The sequence below is a fragment of the Ostrinia furnacalis genome, unplaced genomic scaffold (assembly GCF_004193835.3).
Source record: "Ostrinia furnacalis isolate ACB-3 unplaced genomic scaffold, ASM419383v2 OfSCF1226, whole genome shotgun sequence".
Classification (NCBI taxonomy): Eukaryota; Metazoa; Arthropoda; class Insecta; order Lepidoptera; family Crambidae; genus Ostrinia; species Ostrinia furnacalis.
The window spans coordinates 70,651-87,912 of NW_021131465.1; the positions used below are offsets into that span (position 1 = coordinate 70,651).

The 17,262-nt window shown below is 39.7% G+C and overlaps 1 protein-coding gene across 3 annotated transcripts; it reads right to left on the reverse strand.

The window, feature by feature from the left end:
• Window positions 1–294: 294 nt before the first annotated feature.
• On the reverse strand, window positions 295–16,612 carry LOC114351931 (uncharacterized). Of its 3 annotated transcripts, none has more exons than XM_028303286.1 (7): window positions 16,364–16,612; window positions 15,732–15,878; window positions 8,752–8,853; window positions 7,931–8,066; window positions 5,120–5,200; window positions 4,774–4,915; window positions 295–1,588 (listed from the first exon to the last, which is right to left on the reverse strand). In XM_028303286.1, the coding sequence occupies exons 1-7, from the start codon at window positions 16,460–16,462 to the stop codon at window positions 1,432–1,434; spliced, it is 864 nt and encodes a 287-aa protein (XP_028159087.1). In that variant the 5' UTR covers window positions 16,463–16,612; the 3' UTR covers window positions 295–1,431. The 3 variants fall into 3 exon arrangements, with proteins under 3 accessions (XP_028159087.1, XP_028159086.1, XP_028159085.1); XM_028303285.1 differs by having other exon boundaries at window positions 8,737–8,853; XM_028303284.1 differs by having other exon boundaries at window positions 8,731–8,853; window positions 16,364–16,528.
• Window positions 16,613–17,262: the final 650 nt, after the last annotated feature.

Below are 17,262 nucleotides of genomic sequence, written 5' to 3' on the forward strand. Positions count from 1 at the left end.
GTAGCTTGGGGTTATTGGACAAAATTCTACATGCTCACAGACCAGACTATAGTTGGGTGCGTATATTTATGACAGCATGTGAGCATAAAGTATTCAGAAATGTGACACTAAGGTTCCCTATATATTTTTATTAATGAAAGTCGAGTCGATGCGGTAGTATTCCGTTGTATTCTCGAGTATTCTGACCAAACTCTGTCGTTTATTAATTTGTAGCTGTGATTGGCTGACCAAAAGCAAGTCGACCAATCGGATGTTAGCTCGTGGTTCCATCATGATTAACCCTATTGATGTGTTATTGAATTTAAGGTTACGTGAATATCTGTGACTATTTCTGAAATGTGTGAAGTATGAATATGTAAGGCTCCACGCTCAAGTAAATTCGAGCCAAATTCTTGAAATATTTTATAAATTTAATATGAATCTGATTCAGGGGCAATGTTACCATGATAGAGAAGAATCGTTGGTGAAAGTGGAACCACGAAAATATCAGAGCAGTAATTTTAAATACTTACAGAATTTTGTCAGAATACTCACGAGGGTATAATATCTTTTAGACAAATCGATAGAACCCGTTTTAATGTAATATACCTATTAGATGTAAAATCGGTTGGTTTGTCAACTATTAAGCAATACAACCACGAACTAAAGCTTTACTTTTAAAAAAAGATTTTTTAATCAAAATTTTGTAGTCCTAGTATATTCAACAACGCAATCGTTTCGAATTAGTATAAAAATAAATAAAGTGCAATTAAAATATACAAATTACGCACTGATGTATAATATTTATGTTTTCTATGGGTTCTAATCGTTGTATTTGTATAAGTTCTTTGTATTGTATATTGCGAGGGGAGCGTGGGTATGAGTTTACAGTCTGCTGTATAATATTGTAGAAAGGTTATTCAATATAAATTCACACTTATAATTTTTCGTTTCATTTATCAGCTCTCATTACCATTTTTAGGGAAGGTTATATAGGAACTGGTGTTATAGTGAAATAGGTAAAACCTAATATATGAAATCGAGTTTATGAACAGCTATTTGAATGCATAAAATTCGTGATACAAACTGAATATATGATGTTTTCTGATCTTCATTAGCGTTTGGTGTAGAGTCACTTTTTTAGTAAAGCTTTGAAAATGTGTTAATTTGTCACTGTACTGTGAATAAGTACTACATTTTATAAATCCTTTTCGAAATAAAACAACTATGTCACTTATTTATTATTATATTTTGTAAGAATATCTTGAATAATCCAATCTATGAACATAAAAAGTCGACCTAATTTCTTTCTGTAATTCCGTATCAGCCTATTAATTTTCAATTTCGTTTTCAGGCCGATACAACGGCGTTTTAAGCGAATTTTCATTAGAATATGAACCTTGTTGCATCGTCTTACAGACGGTATCGAGTTCACGTGGCGAGTCGTCTTGGTCAGCTATCTATGGAGGCGGTGGCGGATGATTCGGCAGTGACGTCATCGCATCGTGGGGGGAGAATGATTTGAAGTTCCTCGGTCAGTTGGACCTCGTCCTCTGGCAGTGGATCGTCTGGCACTCGAGTGTCGTACTCTTCATTGGCTGACATGCCGCTGAAAATGGAGTTAGATGAATGGGGTTGAAATGGTTTCGAAAACTTAACTTACTGAAAACTTTTCGAAAAGCTATGTCCAAAAACCTCCGAAAACCTTTTCGAATACCTAACTTTCCGAGAACCTAATGAAATCTTATCTTTCGGAAACCTAACCTAACTCTTCGAAAATCTAGGTATGTCCAAAAACCGAACTTACCGGACACCTAACTTCCCGAATCCTAACCCAACGTACCGAAGACCTAACGAAAATGTAACTTTCGAAAACCTCACGAGCGAGCCTCTCCGGCTTCGAGGGAACCCCCAATCCTCCAGTTGATTTTTATAGAAGTTTTCTCCTCGTGGCCCTGATACATCAGGACCCCTGGCCCACCGTAGCGGGTTACGGTCTGTTTCATGCCGCTGTTCAGTCAGCTCTGCTGATCAGAGGAGTACCGAGAGCGGTCCTCGAACGAGTGGGCCCTAACCCCTATCAGCACTTCCCTTAAAGTCAATCATACTCACTCCGTGAGCCCCCGTGTAGCCTCTTACTAGCCTGCATGTCTTCAGCTTCACAAAGGTTGTCAGTCACTAGTCCCCTCCTATCAGCACTTCTATTAAATTCAGTCATACTCACTCTAGTTGATCACCAGCGCGCGCGCCCGCTAGCACGGACGTGTAGAGATGCGCGCATGCCCCACGGGGCACACGTAGCCTCTTACTAGCCTGCATGTCTTCAGCCTCACAATGGTTGTGATCTATCATCACTTCAATTATAGTCAGGGTATACTCACTTATTCCTGCCGCCACTTTTCGCCACCGATCTACCCGACAGCACTTCCACCCCCATCACTTAGATGGTTGGCAGTCCACAACAGTACGTTTCTCTAGAAACTTCCTGCCCCGTACAACCAAACTGTGGAATGGACTGTCGTCTGCGGTGTTTCCGGACGGATACGACCTGCAAGCTTTCAAGACGAGAGCGTATCCTTACCTTAAAGGCCGGCAACGCACCTGTAACGCCCCTGAGTCTGCGGGTGTCTATGGGCGACGGTAATCACTTACCATCAGGTGATCCGTCTGCTCGTTTCAAAAATCGAAACCGTCCGAATAGAATGTCAGATTTTGCCACTTGTCTAGGGGGTAGATCAATTCGGGCGATTTCGGTTGCCATCGTGAATGTGTGATTGAATTAGTTTACTTGCTGCGTAATCTGACTGAACAGCATCATGTCATCAGATAATCAGTGAAAAAAAGATCGCCTATTTTATTTGGCAATATTTCGACATTAACAGATATTTACTATTTATGTATTCGTCATTAGAGTGAATAGCCCAGTAAAAGAAATTAGTTTTTTGAAAGGCTTTAACATGTTTTTTTTTTGTAACATTTTGGACTTTAAATAAAAGCCGTCATTATTATAATTTTATTGACATTTACCTCAAAGATTAATGCATTTCATTTTATTAATAGGAAATTGTCGTAGTTTTTTAATATCCGGTATCCGGCCGGATAGTGAGTTACTATCCGGTATCCGGCCGGATAGTAAATTTAGGCCGGATATCCGGCCTACCGGATAGTTACCGGATATCCGTTTCATCTCTAGTAGAGACGCGCATATGCCGTATAGCCTCATACCATCCACGTGTCTCCAGCCTCTCAGGGTTTGCGAGACACTAGTCCCCGCATTCAGCACTCCCATTATAGTCAGGGTATTCTTACTCAATCAGCTGCTGATGACTAGCGCGCGCGCCCGCTAGCACGGACGTGTGGAGACGCGCGTACGCCGTGTAGTCTCATAACCGCCGGCACGCCTTCAGCCCCTCGGGGGTTGTAAGACAATAGTCCCCCCTATCAGCACTTCTATTAAATTCAATCATACTCACTCCAGCTGATCACCAGCGCGCGCGCCCGCTAGCACGGACGTGTAGAGACGCGCGCGTGCCCCGTGCAGTCTCATACCCGCCGGCACGTCTTCTGCGCCCGACCGCGTCTCTGGTATTGGGTGTAGGGCACTTGCCCCATTCCCTGCATAGAAAAATCAAAGCTTAGTTCATTTTCTGTGCCTCACTCAGATTGATTCTTTTGTCCATTTCAAATATTGAATTCGGGTTAGGGTAGAGTTACGGTACCCTTTCCCTTCTTCCCTTCTGATCTTACAAATATTTACAATCATCATCTACTTAGCTAGAGACTATGATGTAAAGCCCGGTCTGTGAGCACGTAGAATTTTGTCCAATGACAGGGGTCATTACGTACGACATTAGGTACGTGCTCGCAGACCAGACTATAGCAAATGAGATTTATTCCACTCACCATCATCTTGAGAGTTTGCTTCTTTGTCTTTCAAATCTCGCGCTCGAATATTTTCATCTGGTGGAAGCACCACTATTCTAAGAAGATCATATAAATAAGTAGTTTGTAAGTGATACCGAATGCGGATTCAATGAAGAATTGGGTAGTAGACACCAAAACAATTAGGGTTTACTGTTACGATTTGATGTCGTTAAAGTATCTTTAGCCATTCAAAATCTGTCGAGGATCATCTCATTAAGAAGTAGGTAAATTGACTATAGCCTATTATGCAGCGGCTGCTTGCAGACTATCAAGTTACCAGTCTTGTTGTTCCCACGCGTGGGCAGGTCTGCGNCGCGCGCCCGCGAGCCCGAACGTGTATTCTTACCAACCACGTGTCTTCAGCCTCCTAGGGGTTGTGAGACACTAGTCCCGCTATCAGAATTACAATAAAGTCAGGATATACTCACTCTACGATCTTTTAATCTGCGATCTCCAACCCGCCTGCCAAGCGTGGGGATTATGGAAAAACCATTTTCCATAGTGGAGGAGGCTCATAGTCCAGCAGTGGACTGTAAAAGGCTGTTGATGATGATGATACTCACTCCAGCTGATCACCAGCGCGCGCGCCCGCTAGCACGGACGTGTAGAGACGCGCGCGTGCCCCGTGTAGTCTCATACCCGCCGGCACGTCTTCAGCCCCTCGGTGGTTGTGAGACACTAGGCCCCCCTATAGTTACGATATACTCACTCCAGCTGATCACCAACGTGCGCGCCCGCTAGCAAGGACGTGTAGAGACGCACACGTGCCCCGTGCAGCCTCTTACTAGCCTGCATGTCTTCAGCTTCACAAAGGTTGTGAGTCACTAGTCCCCTCCTATCAGCACTTCTATTAAATTCAGTCATACTCACTCCAGTTGATCACCAGCGCGCGCGCCCGCTAGCACGGACGTGTAGAGACGCGCGCGTGCCCCGTGTAGTCTCATACCCGCCGGCACGTCTTCTGCGCCCGACCGCGTCTCTGGTATCGGGTGCAGGGCACTTGCCCCATTCCCTGCATAGAAAAATCAAAGTTTAGTTTATTTACTCTGCCCCACTCAGATTGATTCTTTAGTCCATATCAAATATTGAATTCGGGTTAGGGGTTAGAGTTACGGTACCCTTCCCTTCTAATTGACTATCTGCATCTACTGCAAAATTATCATCTAGCTAGAGAATATGATGCTATGATGTAGAAGATGAGATTTATTTCACTCACCATCATCTTGTGAGTTTGCTTCTTTGTCTTTTAAATCTCGAGCTCGAATATTTTCATCTGGTGGAAGCACCACTCGGTATTCTAAGAAGATCATATAAATAAGTAGTTTGTAAGTGATACCGAATGCGGATTCAATGAAGAATTGGGTAGTAGACATCAAAACAATTAGGGTGACATCAATGATGGTTTTCGCGAATGAAAGATCCGCTAGATGGCGGGACGTGGATGTGGGGTCTGACTGCTGCGTGATTGGTGGATTTTGACATATTTGGACCTCGCGTCTACGTATTGCCATCTGGCGGATTTTTTATTCGCGAAAACCCTCATTGTCAGTAAATTAGGTTAGCGATTTGATGTCGTTAACACGATCACTGCTGAAAACACATACGGGTGTGTTTTTTCGATCGCAACGCCTGTGCGGCCGCACACGTTTTACGTGTTTTCTTAATTCTCCATACGGCAGTGCGGGCTCACACGTAAAGCGCGTTTTGCCGTTGTAACGCCTATGCGGCTTCACACGCAAAGCGTGTTTTGCCGACGTAACGCCTATGCGGACAACACAACGTCTGTGTTTTGATATAATAAGTAGAATTTATCTCTGTGGAATCTTTATTTTGATTAAGTTTAATGAAAAATAATAAATGTGTCATAAATAAGGTATAATTAAAGACAAGTGTTTGTATTTGTATGGATCAAGGGAAAATCATAAATAATAAAAATCGGCGCGGCTTATAATTTCGGTAGGTTAGCTTTTGTGCATAATATTCTTTTAGTTTGAAATAAAGATAACATTATTTTAGGATCCTTTTATTTTCAATTTTGAGGCTAGAACTAGAATTACTGAGAAATCAATAGGTGCATTGTTTAAAAAAGGTCAAAAGAGCGCGGCGGCCCCTTTGTTCCGACATAAGTTGTGCATTTTACTAAAGGGCATTTNGGTAACACATAACAGGAGTTTTGATACCATAGGGGTCACTTAAAAATTAGGAATTGATGGTGAAAACTGGCATAATCTATCGGCAGTGCTAGTTTGTACTCGCGCGCATAAATCGTGTGTGCAGTGCAAGCCAACACCATGGCAATGCTTTCATTGTGCAAGTGCTAAGAAGGTCCTATTAACAGCGGCCGCGGGCAGTAGATACTGGTAAACTTAAGCTATTCAATCAGTATCTTTCTTAGCCTTCTACTCCCCAGTAGAGGGGAGAGAAGGCTTTCCAAAAATTTAGCTGTTTGTAGCCAGAGAGAATAAATAATTATTGTTATATTACATATTTACAAATATTAAATAAATAATTTCATTTCATTGTAAATGTAATTTCATTTTAATCGTAATGATGCAAAGACAGTCAAAATACTTATAGGAAAGGAAAAAATCAAATGAAACCGCGATTTAACTTCCTACAGCGCCATCTATCGTAAAAAGTAGGAATAAACTTAAATAATTAATTTCTACTTTTTAATAGATGGCGTTGTAGGAAATTAAAATGCGGTTTCATTTTTTTTTTCCGTTTCTTAAAAGTATCTGGACTGTCTTGTCGTCAGCTAGGAATATAATTAACTCATCGTTAAAAAGATTGTATTAATTATATTTTTTTTAACGATAGATGCTTTATTTTCATGCCATCTGTCGTAATAAAGTAGAAACATTATTACCTCAAAAATTCCTGTATTTCTACAGTAAGATAGATGGCGTTGTAGGAAGTTAAATCGCGCTTTCATTTGTTTTTTCCCGTTCCTTTAAGTACCAGGACTAAATTCTGATTATTACGATTTATTTATTACACATCAATGATTAATGAAGTTCAAATGAATTAACGAACACGCACGCCTCATAACATACGCTTATTTTTGAGTCTCCGCTCTCTTATTGGGGGGTGGGGACAAAAATTGCTCATAACAACGAAGTCGGATGTATTGTTATGCACTTTAACATTCTGCCATTATTATGTGAGTTATGTCGATAAATCTACACTAATATTATAAAGAAGAAAACTTTGTTTGTTTGTTTGGTTGTAATGAATAGGCTCAAAAACTACTGGACCGTTTTTAAAAATTCTTTCACCATTCGAAAGCAACATTATCCACGAGTAACATAGGCTATATTTTATTTTGGAAAAAATAGGGTTCCGTAAAACATTTGGGTTTTTCGGAGTCCACGTGGGCGAAGCCGCTGGCGGAAAGCTAGTCATTTATATACTTAGTTAAATATTACATAAAATATGTAAGTAGTTTTCTGGAAAACGAGATTTGTTATTATCTCGCGCTTTCATAATAGGTTAAGTAAAACGTTAAAAAAAAACATACGGATCGAATTGAGAACCTCCTCCTTTTTTTGAAGTCGGTTGAAAATACAAGTTACTTTTTACTTGCTTATTATCAACAAGTATTTTTCATCGTAATACTGCTTTTTAAAACGTATGTGTGGTCAGGATCGCGATTTGACCAAAGAAACATTCGAAAATCATAATTTATAGAAAAACACAGCATATGTGTTGGGCCGCACTGGCGTATGGGCAGATTATTACGCGCTTTACGTGTGCGCCCGCACAGCCGTAGCGTCGAACTTTTACGCGTAATGTGTGTTCGGCCGCACAGGCGTTGGATCCAGATAGCGCGCGGAACGCCGGTGCGGGCGCTCACGCTTTGTGTGAGATTTTAGCACTGAGGGATAACGTACGGCGCGACGCTCGCAGCCAATGTGTTAAAGTATCTTTTGGCATACAAAATCTGTCGAGGATCATCTCATTAAGAAGTAGGTCAATTGACTATACTATAACTTATGCAGCGGCTGCTTGCAGACTATCAAGTTACCAGTCTTGTTGTTCCCACGCGTGGGCAGGTCTGCGTAGCCTCTGAAGAGGGTCTCCAACTCATCGGGCGACATACGGCGCAAGTACGGCACCCGCTTCAGGTCCGGACGGTGCAGGCTTCGGAACGAGTTTCGATGCTGCAGGTTGAGAAATGGAATATTAAGGCTTCGGAACGAGTTTCGATGCTGCAGGTTGAGAAATGGAATATTAAAGTTCCATTTTTGTAATTTTTATAGGTAAGAGGTCTGTAATTAAGCAATTGTGTTATGTTTTCACTCCAGAACATTGCGGCCGCCAGTTCTGCCGCAAATTATAGGTCTAAGGGCTATATTTCACCGGGACACCATGGCGGCGCAACCAGTCGCCGGCTACCAACAAAATGTATACAGCTCTATAGAGAGTTACTCACCTGGTGTCCGTTTAGTTGCGCAAAGCTGTATACATTTTGTTGGTAGCGGCGACTGGTTGCGCCGCCATGTTGTCCCGGTGAAATATAGCCCTACTTAAGTGCTTTACTGAGCCAGCGCCTGATATATGGGAACGGCACGGGATGGTTTGTGATCAGCGAGGTTTCACATGTGCTTCAAACTTGTATGTTCTGTCAGTATCATGTCATTTTTATTATGTGTCAATCCTCCCGTGCCCGCCCCCATACCTCAGGCATTGACTAAGTTTTGCGTTCGACCTTTAATGAGTAACGCCCGTATTCACAAACGATGCTTGCTTATGTGAAGAATCAAATCGAACCTCATAGATATTTATGAATACGGGCGTAACATTTTTTTAAGACTCAAAAGCAACCTTCACCAGCCCTGGAGGCACCTGCATCCTCTCGCAAGCGCGCGACATACTCAGGCACTGTATGACGCTGTCGTGCTTCACCGATATGGCGGACAGGCCGCTTCGGACGAGGTCCTCGTTTATCTGGAACATGCAAACTTCTAAGTAGGTACTTCTAGAGAGGCTGTGTTGAACTGAGGTGTTGCTCAGTCATAGACACCAGCGCCCCGATTGCGCTAAATATTTTCAACTGCAACGCAACTGGACTACGAACGAAAATCGACTGTTTACACAAATAGCGGTGTCGCTTTGACAGCTAGTTCAAACGAAGTTGTAACGTAAACGGAACGTAACAGCGTCTTAGTGTAAAAGCTCACAGAAAGCTACTTTTTTCAAACGCAATTCAAACGCTTCACTAACTTTTGCTGTGTTTTAGTAAAAAAATAAGGTGGATCGGACTTTAAATGGAAAGTAGTGCTTAAATCCGTTGTTTCGTCTTTGTGTGCTTGTTAGATTAATTATATTATGTACATACCTGATTGATATTAATATTTCATGTGACCTATTCATGAACTTTACCGCGATATCGAATTACACTTCAGCTAAAATAAAAATGGTGTGTGACTAGGGTGTGGACTAGAGATGAAACGCGAATGAATTGGAAACATTACAAATTAGCGCAATCGGGCCCCTGGAGCGGATTTTGGGCTAGGACAACCATTGACGGTCACTACTTCTGGTTGTGGAAAAACGTTATGAGCTTGAGGCCAGCGCAAAGTAGCTCTACTACTACCTAAGTACTGCAGGTAGTTCTAGCTGTTCCACGTTTATTATGGAAGTAATTACCATGGAATAAGATTTAAATTTCCTTGAAAAAATAAGTAACTTTTTCTCGTGCGTGGCTATACTGAGGAAGATATTAGGCTGTAATCAAATTCAAGGAATTATAATCAATTTCCCTAATTGATGGATTATTAATATTGCCGATACGCGATGGGTATAATGAGCTAAGGAGCTCGTTATACATTTTCGGATTAATTATTGTTTAAAGTTCATTCTGGTAAGTACTTACAAAGTATTTAGGTAAATTCTTATAACAACTTAACAAAAAAAATAGAAGAAAATAAAATTGCGATATTTTCGACTATCGATTAGGGTTTTGGTAGAGCACACATTTAAGTAACTAAGTACTTATTATAATTTGGAAGATCTGGCTTTACTATACCTACCTACTGAAGCGTAAGTACCACGCCAGAAGTCGACTCTACTCATGAATAAAGATGCGCGAATAAAGAGAATGGAAATTAGAAGATCCGTCTATGAAAAGACGTTGTGGAGCGATGAGGGCGTGGGATTTGTTTTACTCCATTAATTTGGATCTCGGGGTAGACGTGCTTGCGTTATGAATACGCAAACATATATGAATAATGACTTTTAATCATGGTAATAACGCCAAAGTACCCGTTTTAGCAGATTAATATAATGTAGGGAGGTTCAGTAACTTAACGCCCAATATCAAAACGTGCCTACTTACTTACTAATTAGGTTTCTGAAGACGCGATATGGTTCTGTTCGTGTTGATCTGGTTGATTTCTATGATTTATTAACAAGCACAGCATAAGGTATTACAGTATGAAGCTCAAAACTCGATTCAACTTCAAGCATAATTATTATAGTTGTTTTGTAATGCGGACCTTCTTTTGATTGGTCGAACTACAGGAAAACTACCTGAGTTCCAATCAAGTTTGTGTATCATACGCAAAACGACCCTTTCAATTTTATTAATATTACTTTCGGTAGAGTTACGATCTCATTTCATCATCCGAACCTTCCCAATATAGCGGACAGCGATTCAACTTCGGGGCACTCATGACGCTTACATTATGCATCGCAGCACATTTTATTCCATTCAACTCTGTTAATATATTGTGTCAACGTAGACGGAGGGCCCTCGTCCGTTTCAATAAAAGCCCCAAAAGATTGACCCGCATCTAGGGTTACCATCCGTCCGGATTAGTCCGGATATGTCCGGACTTTTAAGGCGCACGCACGGGTAAATTTTATCACCGTGACAGTAAGGCTATCGCCAAACGAGCGCAATTTCCGTAGCGTAATAAACCGTTAAGTTCCAACACATTTTGCGTCATTCAAAAATCAATTTGTGTAGACTCAATAACACGGTGACAAAAAATATCTAACGGCCTTAGTGACAAGGCGAACTCCGCACCCCACTTCCTTTCACACCCCCGAAATTCGAGCGTCTACTTAATTACCATGGCTATCATCATGCCTACCATACCACAGAGACTAATGCCCGTTTACACCATCAATCCCCAATTTTTAAGTGACCCCTATGGTAACACAGGCATTTTGTTTTCATAGAAGTCACTTAAAAATTGGAAATTGATGGTGAAAACGGGCATAAGTGAGCTAAAAAGTCCCAACTTTTATCGAAATGTCAGGACTTCAAATACCTAAATGGTAACCCTACCCGCATGGTCATCGATCAACCCGACAAGGACAGACCACAGCTGAATGGTTGATGAGAGAAGTTTAGTTACAGTATTGGTTTCTTTACTAAAGATTATTGGGTAACTTCGAAACAAACGCCACACTGTACGTGTATCAGTATTTCTTGGAATATAAATATTTGCTTCTATTCAGTTAGTTTTCGTCTGCATAACATGAATGGATCGGTTTTTGTGCCGATCAGAAATACTAATTTTGGGAGAGTCGAAAACTTATAGGTAAAGATAAAAGTATACCTACTGAAAACATAGGAACTGTAATAAAACATGAATAAAATACACATCAACAAAAAATATTTAAGCATCATTATTAATAAAGTGTTATCGTCAACTACTTAATAGATTAAACACTTATCTCTTACAACAAATCCATATTATCATAACAGATATTAAGTATTTAGTACCTAGTCTCTCGTTAGTAAGCCGACATTTTAGCAAACTTGCTATCAATTGTTAGCTAGGATACCTACTTTCTCGTTACTATACTAAACATAGAAATCCCAAAAGACCAATTTACTCCAAAACAAATTGCTGATCGATGAGTTAACTTATACAGGGTGTTACTTTGCATTCTTGCCATATTTACAGAGGTAACTATATTACTGATACTGAACACAAATCCGTAAAAAAATAATGCCCGAAAAAATTTTTTTTTAGTCTTGAGTATTTTATTTTATCGACAATCTGTTAAACACATCACTAATTATCGTAACGCATGCACATCACTAATGTTGGCGATGGCGATGGAGACTTTTTTACTTTTTATTGTATTTTTAAATATCTTTATGCAATCTATTGTCTTTAAAATGTCTTTTTGACACTTGTAAAAAACTGAGAAATCCATCAATCACAAATCACGTTATAAATAATACAAAAATGACTGAAATGTATTCAAACAACGAATAATTTAATCAAAATGGTGCTTGGAGTGTCTGCAAGACGTCTTAGACGAAATGCTTGATGACGTACCCTTGGCGTTGCACCAAATGCTCTACTACCAGCAGGATGGTACCTACTCCCCCACAATAAGGACGTCAAGTGCGCGAATAATACGTTTGGTGAACAGTGGATTGGACGAGGGGTCCAGTAGCTTGGCCACCACGGTCCACGATTTTTGGAGTGACTTGAAACGACTGGTATGCGCAGAAGAGATAAACAGTGTAAACGCGTTACATGAAAGGATTGTTTTAGTGAAACTGTGAGACAAAACGTTTATGTGTTGCGAAAACTAAAGCGAAAAACCTACGCTTCGCCGTGCTAGACTGTTGTGACTGTGCCTTCATCAGAACGGAGGATACTTTGAACACTTGCTTTGCAGTACGTAAACTTTGTAAGTAGGAACTTATAAATAAATAATTAATTGTGAATAAGGTGATTTCATTTCATACTTAATTTATTAATTTGTAAAAATAGGGAACAATATTATAAATTAATTAAAACCCTAATAATTATTACGTATTTTTGACGGTCCTAAGACCGTAAAGTAGAAAGGAAAATCTGAAATCAACTGAAGGGTATTTTAAAATAATTAAGAATCAAACGAACTTACCTGTGATGTTTGATATCTAATTATACGAGTGTCTTGACCGAAGATGATTATGTTTTACATGCAGCAGTACCTGGGATGATGCCGTCCTTATCACACTTTTAGAGAATATTTATTTAAAAATATAAGTTTTAAATATAATAAAGTACGTGTTTTGACTCCTCAGCACCGTAGTACATTCCGCGGTCCGCCATATTTCTTGTCATTATTTTAGAGCAAATTTTTTCGATCGGTTAAGGGTAATTATTCTCGGGTGAGGTGGGACTGTAATCATCTTCGGTCAAGACACTCGTATAATTAGATATCAAACATCACAGGTAAGTTCGTTTGATTCTTAATTATACTTCGTATCTCTCCCGAAGATGATTATGTTTTACATGCAGATGTTTAGAGCATCGAAAAAATTACAACCGTAGAAACTATTAACTTGTTCAAGGTATTTTAGTAAATAAACAAAACATTGTTTACTTTCGTAATAATTAATGATGGTTTTGAAACGAACAGTTAACAAAATCACAATCACACAAAAAGTTAAATTAAGTAAGTTTCTAGTCTAATATTTANAGTGTTGATTTTTCATACTTGTTCCTAAATATTTTCGATCTCAATTAATAAATACTGATGATTGTAGGAGATTAAGAGTACAGAATACCAATAAAGGTGATGATTAGATAAACATAACTACTTTTATTGCCTCATATATTATTGGTACAATTGACCCGCTGTAGGGGTCAATTGTAACATGAGACATCGTTCAGTTCAAATTGGTTTTTCATTAAGTATTCGAAAGAATAGTTCAACTCTGCATGCTTAAATTTGTAGCTTAAGAGTCTAGTTTTTACAGCATCCTAACAGAATAAGTTATATTTCATTAGATTTCTCAATATTGAACAATTTCCAAAAAATGGTACTATTGTCCCCGGTCTACCCTACCTACTTTCTCGTTACTAAAACCTATATCAACATTTTCTATAGGATCAAAATAAAATTCCCAAAAGACGAATTTACTTAATTCCCAACAAACTGGCTGATCGATGAGTCTGATAACTTACATGGAGTAGGGTATTTTTTGAGATATTTATGTATATGGACCCTATTACAGAAAGCCAGACAATCTAAACAAAAGTATACATGTAATTTTATTGTATCGGAACACTAAAATAAAAAAGGACATTCAGCTTTACACTGCGTAAGTAGTAGGTATATAAAGTTGTGATATAAGTGCTATTTTACACCATACATTAATCTATTATATAAAAGAAAGTCGTGTTAGTTACTCCACTTATAACTCAAGAACGGCTGAACCGATTTAGCTGAAAATTGTCAGGGAGGTAGTTTAGAGCCAGGAGAAGGACATAGGATACTTTTTATCCCGTTATTGATTGCCATTAAGGCGGAACAAAGTTCGCCGGGTCAGCTAGTTTCTAATAATCAGACATCATCGCATATTTTTGTTCCAAAATAGCCTGTACTGCAAGGACATAATTAAGATGCCACTGTTTAGCTTAACGTGGTGTCGTCCATATCTGTAACTCTTTTCCTTCGTTATCCTACCTTCAACGATGCATCGAATCAATCAGATGTTTTAAAAAAATATTGATTACCAATCTGGTTTCGTGTTTCCGAAGTTGGAATTTTCGGGTTAGTAGTAGTTTCGCACGAAATTCGTTCGCACGAATGTGCGAAATGTCCTCTTTCAATAAAAATATTTTTTTAGTAGTTGTTTCGCCCGGATGTTTAAAATCGCGTGCGAATCGACTCTTCCGAGAACTAGTAATATGAGATTACTACACTCGCGAGCAAAAGTATGGAATCACTTGCATGAAGTGGTTTCCACGCGATCTTGTGTACTAACCAATTTGTTAGTAACAAAAAAAGTAGCACCATTTTAAAGATAAAACTTTTAACTTTAAATTGATACCAAATTCATTTAAATCACACCGGTATTTAAAAAGATATCCCGGCTGATGTGAAGAAGTAAGAAAATAGACATGTACCAACTGTTTGGTACGTCGCGAGTTGCGGCCTGTTTACCCCCTATAAAAGCACGTGTTTTCGGATTTTTGCGTTCACACGTTGATCCATACACATCTCGGCTTCTTTTGACACTTTACCTGGGATTCTACACCTACAGAAGCAGCACAAATCGTTGCACTGTTGCAAGAAGGGCTCAGCCAGCGGGTTGTCGCACGTCAGCTCCACATAAGCCAGTCCTGGGTTTCGAAAGTTTTAAGACGCTTTTGGGAGACTGGTGGCTTTATCCCGAGACCAAGTTCTGAACAGCGCCGGTGCACATCGCAGAGGGATGACCGTTTTTTCATGTCAACCTCTTCTTAAAACTTTCGAAACCCAGGACTGGCTTATGTGGAGCTGACGTGCGACAGCCCGCTGGCTGAGCCCTTCTTGCAATAGTGCAACGATTTGTGCTGCTTCTGAAGGTGTAGAATCCCAGGTAAAGTGTCAAAAGAAGCGGAGATGTGTATGGATCAACGTGTGAAAGCAAAAATCCGAAAACACTTGCTTTTATGGGGGGTAAATAGGCCGCAACTCACGACGTATCAAACAGTTGATACATGTCTTTTTCTTTACTTCTTCACATCGGCCGGGATATCTTTTTAAATACTGGTGTGATTTAAATGAATTTGGTATCAATTTAAAGTTAAAAGTTTAATCTTTACAATGGTGCTACTTTTTTTGTTACTAACAAATTGGTTAGTACACAAGATCGCGTGGAAACAACTTCATGTAAGTGATTCCATACTTTTGCTCGCAAGTGTAGTTCTCGAAGGAGTCGATTCGATCGCGATTTTAATACTTTTAATACATCCGGGTGAAACACCAACTAAAATAATATTTTTATTGAAAGGGGACGTTACGCTACGCAAATTCGTGCGAAACTACTAACCCGATTTTTTTTCTCTATCGGTGTATTTTCTGAGTGGACACACCTGCAACTCTTTCCCCTCGCAGCAAGGCACGAGCGGCGGCAGCTCCTCCTTGAGTTTGTGCGCGGACCCCAACACGGCCATGTTGTCGCCACTCGCCACCGGGTTCATGACACGCAAGGAGGCGCTTGAAGACCTCTTCTCCTTTACCTTGGATACAGTCCAGTGAAACTATTAGCTCTATTGAATCTTTGTTGAATCAAAATTTAATTAATAGAGCCATGCCTTTTTCCTATCTAGGTCTATCCTATCACCGTCTTGAACAAAATTCATCACGCATAGGCAGAACACTTGAAGCGTGCACTAAAGACAGAGCCAAGAAGGATTAAGATTCCTTTACCCCAATTATATTTTTCATTAATAGCTTATTTATCTTAGGGGCCTATCAATATGGCATAGTGATGATATCCTAGACTCCAAGAGCTCAGACGCTTCGTACAAAAGACTACGCAAATCCTTGAAAGGGATCAGACGATTTTGGTCTTCCCCTGGCCTGGGACAAATTGGGCCTTACTGGTTGGGTTTTTATTAGCGGCCAATCTATAGATCCTGGCAACACAGGAGTTGCAGCGGTGGGAACGAGAGGTGGGAATAGTCCCGTATTCTTGTGTACGAAGGGTTCCAATGAAGCTTACCTCAAAGGTCTCGCAGGAGCCATCCTTGGGGTTCCCACTTAGGTTCATCATGTCTCTTACTGCGACTGGGATGGAGTTGGGCTCGTGAAGAAGCTGCATTACGATGTTTTTGGTCTGGACTGGTTTTGAATTAGTGTTGAAGTTTTAAGTGTTGCTTACATTTTCACTGGACTGTTTGACACTGACATTCCTAATTTTGAAACCCATTTATTTGTTACGCCAGAGACAAACGAAATTTAAAAAGTTTGGTTAATTATTTTGATGATAAGTTTTACAAATATTGATCCCCAACATTTTATAAAACAAGCCTGTTTAATTTTTTAGATAAGTAGTATAGTTCGATTGAAAAAGTTTATAGAGCTAGTATGCCGATAGGTTCTGGTAATTTCATGTCATGTATCTGAAACAAAACTGAAGACTGAAATGAAACTGAGGTTGAACTGTTTCAAAGGTTCCAACACTAATTCCATCTGCAATAGAATAAAAACACTAACGTAAATTACTATGTAGGGTCATGTTACAAAGCTTGGTATCGTTCGTTCGTTTCAGCCAAATGACGTCCACTGCTGGACAAAGGCCTCCCCCAAGGTTTTCCATAATGAACGGTCCTGCGCTGCCCGCATCCAGGCTTTTTCTTCTTCTAAAAAGCTTGGAAATACCTAATAATCGGCCTAAAGATTGCCAAAATCTATTGGCACTGATTAAAGGACTATTACTGTGCTATGTGTTATTGTGTAATCAACAAAACGTGTTGATAAAGATTAGGAACTCGGGTCAGAGGGAAATCCGTCCTGATGTATGAGTTGATAAATAATACCCACAAATAAAGATAGTTGATAATTTATTATGTTTTAATTAGTGTGTAGATAAAAGATAATAGGAAATGATAGTTTAGCAAA